This window comes from Maniola hyperantus, chromosome 7, assembly GCF_902806685.2.
Source record: "Maniola hyperantus chromosome 7, iAphHyp1.2, whole genome shotgun sequence".
Lineage (NCBI taxonomy): Eukaryota > Metazoa > Arthropoda > Insecta > Lepidoptera > Nymphalidae > Maniola > Maniola hyperantus.
Window position 1 is genome coordinate 4,075,197 of NC_048542.1, and position 9,519 is coordinate 4,084,715.

A 9,519-nucleotide genomic window follows, 5' to 3' on the forward strand; every position below is an offset into this window, starting at 1 on the left:
GCGACTTCGTCCGCGTGGAGTACACAAATTTCAAACCCCTATTTCACCCCCTTAGGGGTTGAATTTTCAAAAATCCTTTCATAGCGGATGGCTACATCATAATAGCTATCTGCATGCAAAATTTCAGCCCGATCCGTCCAGTAGTTTGAGCTGTGCGTTGATAGATCAGTCAGTCAGTCAGTCAGTCAGTCAGTCACCTTTTCCTTTTATATATTTAGATAAAAACAATAATGAGTCTATTTACATTATAGAAGGTACCTATGTATGACTTGTTTGTCCAAACAAAACCTAAGTACCTACTATTTTCATGTCGTGACAAGCATCTTACTTTTAAGATGCAAATTAAGTACCTACGTACTTGCATCATTGCAAAAATCTACCTAACAGTAGGATTAGTAAGGCCATTACCTGCCTATTTTGTTTTATTAACCAACTATTACATCAATTTTTTTTATATTCGCAAACCATTCGCAGTAATTTCGCGGGATGCGAATATGCAAAAATACACGAATATCCGCGAATGTGAATAATATATTCGTTATATCACTAATAGGTACTATACAAATTTTCACTATAAATATTTTTTGCACAATATTTTTGTGAAAGCGTTACATCATCCTTGCATGAAATCATTGCTCATATTACTGACAGATAAGATGCGATAAGTAACTAGAAATTTCTTATTGGATCCGTATACCTAGTAAATGAACAATTAAATTTTTAGGATTCCGTACCTACCAAAATCGTAAAAAAGGTAAACTGCCGCACCACACCTGCTTGGTTCAGTACATACCTACCTAACTAAGTACTTCGGAATAGTTATTTGCTTGCCCAACCTTATCGCAAATAAAAGAATTTTCAAAAATTATAATTTTGATTTTTGATTGTAAAAGGAGCCAAAATCATCATTATCATCATCACTGTCAAGCGATGTCCAGCGCCTCCCCGCGACTCTTCCAACGCTGCGCATTCTGGAGAGGGGCCGAAGAAATGGTGGGTCAAAATTTTAAAGTGGAGTTATATGAAAGGGTTTTACTTTCAATTTCTAAAGAACTATAAGTTAAGAATGTCCTGTTTACGCACTTTACTTTTATGCATGTATAGCTATACAAATGATTCAGTGATAAGAGATACGTGTTATCAGACAGAGCACTGTATAAATATTATCCTTACATTTTATGCGTATCGCCAGTTGAGGCTGAGTGTCTGAAGTGTTTATACCTTGAAGGTGAGTCATTTTCATGTTTAATTAGAAAGCGATACCTAAATAGGTCAGACTAATACCTAGTTTGAATATAGCTATTCAGGAAATAAGATGAAACTAGATCGAATTTTATGGACGGACAACATAGTAAAAAACCGGCAAGTGCGAGTCAGGCTCGCGCAAGGAGGGTTCCGTACTACAGTCGTATTTTTTCGACATTTTGCACGATAGGTAAATCAAAAACTATGATGCATAAAAATAAATAAAAATCTGATTTAGAATGCACAGGTGAAGACCTTTCATATGATACCCCACTTGATGTAGTTATCTTACTTAGAAAATGGAAAATACTATCTAATTATTAGTTCATGACCACAATTTAATTTTTTTTGTGTGATGTAACCACAGATTCACAGTTTTCAGATTTTTCCCCGAATGTCTGCTATAAGATCTACCTACCTGCCAAATCTCATGATTCTAGGTCAACGAGAAGTAACTACCCTGTAGGTTTCTTGACAGACCGACAGACAGACAGACAACGAAGTGATCCTATAAGGGGTCCGTTTTTCATTTTGAGGTACGGAACCCTAAAAAATGATATACAAACCTGAAAATTTTGAATTTTTGTAAAGAAAATGTTGTAATCTTTGAACCTAATCCATCATGTTACAAATAAAAACACAAAAGCGGTAATGATGGTTCAGGTACATAGTATCTGCCATTAGTACCCTTATTATAAATGCGAAAGTGTGTTTGTTTGTTGGTTTGTTGGTTTGTCCTTCATTCACGTCGCAACGGAGCAACTGATCGACGTGATTTTTTGCATGGGTATAGTTAAAAAACTGGAGAGTGACATAGGCTACTTTTTATCCCGGAAAATCAAAGAGTTCCTACGCGATGTTTAAAAACCTAAATCCACGCGTAGGAAGTTGCGGGCATCAGCTAGTAGGTTTATAAAGTAAGCATAAGTTGACGTAAGCACCACGGAAAAAAATCTAAGATAGGTACAATGATTATTTTATTTTTTAGATGAAGTTCACTATCGGCATTTTGATCGTGACAGCCCTGGCCTCACTCGCCAGCGGGGCCGTAGTGAAAGGCATCAGCAGATCAAACCTGAGTCAAGGCTACGTTTATCCCGGGGACAGGTTGCTGACTAGGTATGAAATACTTAAAAACCATTAAGCTTTGAATTTGTAATAGATGCTTCGGTGTTGGAGCTATCCGTCACCATTAGAGTGACTGATCTATCAACGCACAGCTCAAACTACTGGACGGATCGGGCTGAAATTTGGCATGCAGATAGCTATTATGACGTAGGCATCCGCTAAGAAAGGATTTTTGAAAATTCAACCCCTAAGGGAGTGAAATAGGGGTTTGAAATTTGTGAAGTCCACGCGGACGAAGTCGCGAGCATAAGCTAGTTTTATATTAATTCTTTAAATTTTGCTTCAAAACCACCAAAAAAAAAAAACTTAATATTATAAAATGTGAAAGTGTGGATGTTTGTTACTCAATCACGCAAAAACGGCTTAACGGATTTGGATGAAATTTGGAATGGAGATATACCCTGGATTAACACATGGACTACTTTTTATCACGGAAAATCAAAGAGTTCCCGCGGGATTTTGAAAAATGTAAATCCACGCAGACGAAGTCGCGGGCATCAGCTAGTAAAAATAAATCCATACTACTTAACATTATAAATGTGATATGTCTGTGATTTTGGCAAAATTTGGTACAGAGATAGCTTGCATCTCGGGGATGGACATAAAGGCTACTTTATGACTCGGAAAATCGGAGTTCCCACGAGATTTCTAAAATTCTAAATCTATGGGGATTAAGTTGCAGGCACGATCTATTTGGTACAGCTTGTATCTTGGAGTTGGACATAGGCTACTTTTTATGCAGAAATATCAAAGAGTTCCCACTGAATTTTTAAAAACCTAATCCGCGCGGACGAAGTCGCGGGCATTATCTAGTTATAGTACCTACCTAAATATATGAAAGAATTAACATACTGACATATCAATTAAACCGAGGTGTTTAGAGACTTTAAATATTCATTATATGCAGACGCTTTACCACAGTCACACCTGATGGAAAGTGATGATGAGTCCTAAGATGGGACACGTTTACCTAGAAGACGCCTATTCACTCTTGTTTTAAAGACACCGGGTTGTAATTGGTAGGAAACACAGATCGTGGAAGAGTATTCCAAACCTTAACCATGCGTATGAGAAATGACGAAGCAAGGCAAGACTTGAGATTTTGAATGCAGCTTTTCCCTCTAACGTAGACCCTCGCTAGAAAGGATTCTGAGCCATTCCAACAGCACCTGAAAGCCTACCTCTAACCTAACGAAGTCTAAGAAAAGTTCTTCAGAAAGTCCACCCGAGGGTCACTTAGTTTTGTAAAATACTTCTCTATTTTCCAGGCAACATCTCTACCAACCAGCAAGGCCAAACACAATCCAGTATCAAGACTACACGTACCGAGGCAACTATACTACTAGGATATCAGCAGTAACTGCTACTGAAGTGGGTTACACCCAGTACGCTACAGCGTGGGTGCTCGCCGGCGGGGTGGGGTACAGCAGTGTCACTGTAAGGGTGCAGTCCGCTAAGGGATACGGGTTTTATTTCGCCATTGATGTATGGGGACGATAATAAGCAATTTATTATAGCACCTTCTTAGTCGAATATAACAAGTATTAATAGCATAATCTAATTCTTATTTAAAAAATTATAAATACGACCTATCTTCGTAAAAAAACGAACTAAACAGTAAAAGAAAAGTCATATTTGAAAATGGCACCATACAGCCCACTACATGTACCATCAGCAAGACCGAACACAATCCAGTATCAAGACTACACGTATCGAGGCAACTATACTACTAGGATATCAGCAGTAACTGCTACTGAAGTGGGCTACACCCAGTACGCGACAGCGTGGGTGCTCGCCGGGCGGGGTGTGGCACAACAGTATCACTGTGAGGTTGCAGTCCGCTAAGGGATACGGGTTTCATTTCGTCATTGATGTATGGGGACGATAATAAGCAATTTATGATAGTACCTAATTAGTCTATTTATAACAAGTATTACTAGCATAATAAGTCGTTATTACAAAAATTAAAAAACACGACCTGACCTTTTTGAGTATTTTTATTCATATGATAATAATTGGAGGATTGTATACTTACCTGCTTTAATTATTTTTTTGCTTATAGCTGTTTCACAAAATATTATATCATGTGGCCTTTTCGGATGTATCACGAAATATCATAAATATTCGAGCCGTTTGTTTTTAAGGGTTCCGTACCTCAAAAGAAAAAAACGAAACCCTTATAGGATCACTTTGTTGTCTGTCTGTCTGCCGGTCTGTCAAGAAACCTACAGGGTACTTCCCGTTGACCTAGAATCATGAAATTTGGCAGGTAGGTAGGTCTTATAGCAGACATTAGGGGAAAAAATCTGAAAAACGTGAATTTGTAATACATCACACAAAAAATAATTAATTGTGGTCACGAACTACTAATTTGTATTTTCAATTTTGGAAGTAAAACTATATCAAGTGGGGCATCATATGAAAGGTCTTCACCTGTGCATTCTAAAACAGATTTTAATTTATTTTTATGCATCATAGTTTTTGAATTATCGTGCAAAATGTCGAAAAAATACGATTGTAGTACGGAATCCTCGTTGCGCGAGTCTGACTCGCACTTGGCCGATTTTTTGTATTCCGAATAGATTATGCTTATGTAATAAAAAGGCTTTGGCTCCCGCTTTCCACTGGAAAACGGTATTACTAACTTGGCTCCTGTTTTGGCAAGAGAACAATGACACTGTGGAGCAAATTTCGTCAGTTTTATTACATCTAGGTGTCGAGTCGAGTGTCTTTTTACCCGACTACGGCAAAGCTAAAAGGAATATGTTTTTAGCAGTCTATGTATGTATGTAGGTTTGTATTTATGTGTGTTTCACCGTTGCGCCTAAACTACGCCGATTTTGACGAATGAGGTGTCAATCGGTTTGTTATTACAGTCCGGATGACATAGACTTTACATAACATTGTATTTAGGTATATTTTGTATTTGATGTACATGTAAGTCCAGAGGTACGAAAAACAAACAAACGTACATCATTATCATCATCATCGCCCTATATTGAGCACGGGTCTCTCTCTCAGAACGAGAAGTCCACCACGCTGCTGGCCAAATGTAGATTGGTAGACTTCATACACCTTTGAGAACATTATGGAGAACTCTTAGGCATGAAGGTTTCCCCATGATGTTTTCCTTCACCGTTAAAGCAAGTGATATTTAATTACTTAAAACGCACATAGCTCCGAAAAGTTAGAGGTGCGTGCCCGGGATCGGACCCCCGACCTGCGAATAGGAGGCGGACGTCTGAACCACTAGGCTATCACATCTTCTCATTTTATTAGTACTTAGCATATATTACAATCTTTTAGAACGTCAAATCTTTTCGTTTATAATATACCACTCAGCTCTACTCTACCACTGGTCCTTAACCAGATTCAACTAAGAAGAAACCAGAAAGACATCCCGATCTCCGACATTGTACGCATACTTGCTGGTTTTAGGTCATCATCATCATGATCAACCCATGACTGGGTCACTACAGAGCGCGGGTCCCCTCTCAGAACGAGAAAGGTTTTGGCCATAGTCTACCATGCTGTCCAAGTGCCGATTGGCAGACTTCAACACCTTTGAGAACATTATGGAGATCTCTCAGGCATGCAGGTTTCACGATGTTTTCCTTCACCGTTTAGATTTTAAGTAGTGGTTGTTAATATAGGGGTTTATCTAGGCTATACGAATATAAAGGTAATGTAATCGCTCCGAAACCCCTGGCATGTCGCCAGCACGAACTTGCCAATTCTCGGTGAATGTTGCATTTATTACCAATTTACGACCCCTTCCTATGGCTTGGTAAACATTTTATAAAAAATTCAGCTGAAGCCGCCGCTTTCATGTAGCGCGTGACGATAATACTACTGTAGCTGAAATAAAATTTGTTTAATATTGTTTCTTTAACGGTGAAGGAAAATATCGTGAGAAAACCTGCATGCCTGAGAGGTTCTCCACATTGCTGGTGGTAAAATTAGTGAAGTCTGTCAATCCTGGACACTTGGCCAGCGTAGTGGACTGTGACCAAATCCTTGAAATCGGTTGAAATGTAATAATAATAAGTGTGTAGGTAGGTATTTTGCTTTCAAGGAAAAAAAACCGGCCAAGTGCGAGTTAGGCTCGCGCAATGAGGATTCCGTACTACAGTCGTATTTTTTCGTCATTTTACAGGATAATTCAAAAACTATGATACATAAAAATAAATAAAAATGTTTATTTTTATGTATCATATGAATTTGTTTTAGAATGCACAGGTGAAGACCTTTCATATGATACCCCATTTGATATAGTTATCTTACTTAGAAAATTGAAAATACTAATTATTAGTTCATGACCACAATTTTTTTTTTGAGTGATGTAACCACAAATTCACGGTTTTCAGATTTTTCCCCAAAGATTCCCAGCTATAAGATCTACCTACCTGCCAAATTTCATGATTCTAGGTCAACGGGAAACTGTACCCTGTAGGTTTCTTGACAGACAGACAGACAACAAAGTGATCTTATAAGGGTTCCGTTTTTCCTTTTGAGGTACGGAACCCTAAAAATTACATTTTATTCTTTGACGAATAAAAGGTAGGGAGTAATTTCATACACCTTTGTAACCTTTTATTTCTTTGTCAGAATCAAAGCTTTTTTCAGGGGGCAACATTTGTTTTATTCGAGTGTAGTGCACAACAATGGGAACTGTCGCTCTAACGACGAACGCGACGAAATTTATCGTGCGTTGCGAAAACAAGCGGGAAGAGCACTAAAAGCAATTTATTACGTTTCGTATAGCGACGATGCGACGTAGCGAACACCATGCACATACTCGTACGTCGCAAGGAAAAGAGGGAATCAGGGATTTCGAGAATTCCCTGGGATATTTTTTTGTAGCAAGATAGGCTTGCACTGGACGACAACCCTTCTCACTCTGACAGGAGACCCGTGCTCAGTAGTGGGCCGGTAATGGGTTGATCATGATGTTGTGGTCCAGTACAAAATCTGAGCATCCCGACTCCACGAAGTCTTGTCTGTCCTACCCCTAGAGTGATTTTGTAAAACGTGTTAGAAGCGATATTTCTGATGGTGTAGCCCATTCAATAAAGACACCCTTGTAGTTACTTCAGGATTTCAGTGACAGTTAAACGAGAGGCCTATACATTCAGTCTAATCTTATGAAATACGAACATTTCACTATGAAGACAAAAATGTTTTTAAGAAATCTGTTAAAAAAGAGAGAAATAGATTAACTATTTTTCTATTACAATAACATTTTAAGCCCGATTTTCTTTTAAAAACATTTTCCGATTTTAAATCACTCGGCCAACTAAGTAGAGTAATAAAATAAAGTAGCAATAAAAAGACACGGTCGCTAAGCAAGATAAATGGTAACAGTTGTTTCCTACGACCCGGTATACTCTCGGCGGGTAGTATTTATATGTAATGCCCAGTACTAATGTAGTTTAAGTTATACCACCACATGAGTTCAATATGAGGCAAGTAATGGAAGTGGTATCTATGATCTATCTATTCTTCTTTCAAATCGGGACGCAGCATTGTCACCAATTTTTAGCTACATTTATTTAAATATATATTTTCAAGCTTTTTTAAGCTGTAGTTAATTTAAGCGTAGAAATATCAATTAACTCCTTTCTTTATTGCGTATCTGGGTAAACAGTGGAGATATTACAAAAACAAAAAGGTACAGCCAACTATTGCTAAGTACTAAGCCAGATATACTAAGTTAGGTAGCGTACTATTTATCTTTAAAGTACCTTTAAATTCCGCGTGCTGAGTTTGTGCTATATTTGTCCCAGGTTTTAAACACTATCTATGACACAGAATAGAGAAAGTGTAAATGAGCGTTAAAAGTACAATGCTTAGGTACTTATTTTAATTATCATAATATTTGCTATCTTCACGACCATAACTTTAACGAGCAATTAATAGAAAAACGGCTTATCAAAATACTTTTTAATAATTGCTTCGATTAAGTACACACGTGCCCAATAGTATTTCGTTTATTCTCGTAAAGACGTATTTCAAAAACAGATCTCGAGAACAATGGACAAACCTTTAAATCAGTTGAAATTCCTTTTTTTGTGCTCTGTATGAACCGACAAAGAAAAAAACAATTCAGCTGGTGACTGTGTGAATACAGATAATATAAACCAGATTCGCGTAATTTTATTAAAGATAAAATAAATACAAATGTTGTTCCTGAATGATAAATTTAAGCCTGGACAGAAAAGGTTATTATAAATGAAACGATCTTAAACCAAGAAGAGATCAAAGGAACTGTAACGATACGGAGAGAGAACATAATAGATGATAGTAATGACATGTTAACTAATTCAGATAAAAAAGGGCTGGGCATTACATGAGTCGACAGAATATACGCTTGAGGACGATAATGATCATGTGTGCTTCAGAATTGACTAGATATTATGTGTTGAAATATACTATTAGCAAGCATCTATAGAGTACTTTTTGAAAACAGTAGTTGTAATGTAACTATCAATCATGTGGTTGTTCTTGCCTTGTTAAAAGTTTTTGCGGAGAAATGTATGAAGAAATAAAAGATCTAATGTTGCTAACCGTCAATTAATTGTTGCATACTAGCACGTAGTGTCCAATCTGTGGTTATCATAACCTCGGTGGTTAACTTAAGATTGTGTAATCGTAGTAATTGCAAATAATGGTAAACCAGTTTCAGGAATTGCCTTTTAATCACATACAAGTACCAAGAACTCATTGGTTCTTCAATGTGCTATATCAATTTAGTATATTCAGTCCTAACTTGAAATTTAAATGATTATAAATCATGAAGATGTGTATATTTTACTCTGTGCTATTCTTGATCTCGATCATTTTTGCCTTTTGTGTGGATAAAGAAAGTTTTAACGAGGACATATTTGATGATTTTGCTACCGTTAATAGAGAAAGAACGAAAAGAACACCATTGCCACATCTTTTGCACGATCACCATCAACATTTACATGATGATCATTCCTATGACATTTCTCATGATGATTTACATCAATCATATTTACAAGAATTACATAAGTTACACGACGAGCGAAGAAATGAGATATTGCCTGTTGCATATGCATCGTTTGAAGGTAACATGTGTGCGACGGGGATGACCAGAGTTAATGGAATATGTGTTGAAATAGA

At 37.2% G+C, this 9,519-nt stretch overlaps 1 protein-coding gene across 1 annotated transcript; it reads left to right on the forward strand.

Moving 5' to 3' along the window:
• Positions 1-1,107: 1,107 nt before the first annotated feature.
• Positions 1,108-4,019, forward strand: LOC117984125 (probable salivary secreted peptide). Its single transcript, XM_034970779.2, has 3 exons — positions 1,108-1,228; positions 2,234-2,364; positions 3,642-4,019. The coding sequence occupies exons 2-3, from the start codon at positions 2,234-2,236 to the stop codon at positions 3,871-3,873; spliced, it is 363 nt and encodes a 120-aa protein (XP_034826670.1). The 5' UTR covers positions 1,108-1,228; the 3' UTR covers positions 3,874-4,019.
• Positions 4,020-9,519: the final 5,500 nt, after the last annotated feature.

What these genes read in the sequence shown, in the direction of transcription:
- LOC117984125 (XM_034970779.2), top strand. Translation starts at nt 2,234, where the DNA reads ATGAAGTTCACTATCGGCATTTTGATCGTGACAGCCCTGGCCTCACTC. An exon ending in GGGGACAGGTTGCTGACTAG is followed by an intron (nt 2,365 to 3,641) that starts GTATGAAATACT and finishes TCTATTTTCCAG; the next exon opens with GCAACATCTCTACCAACCAG.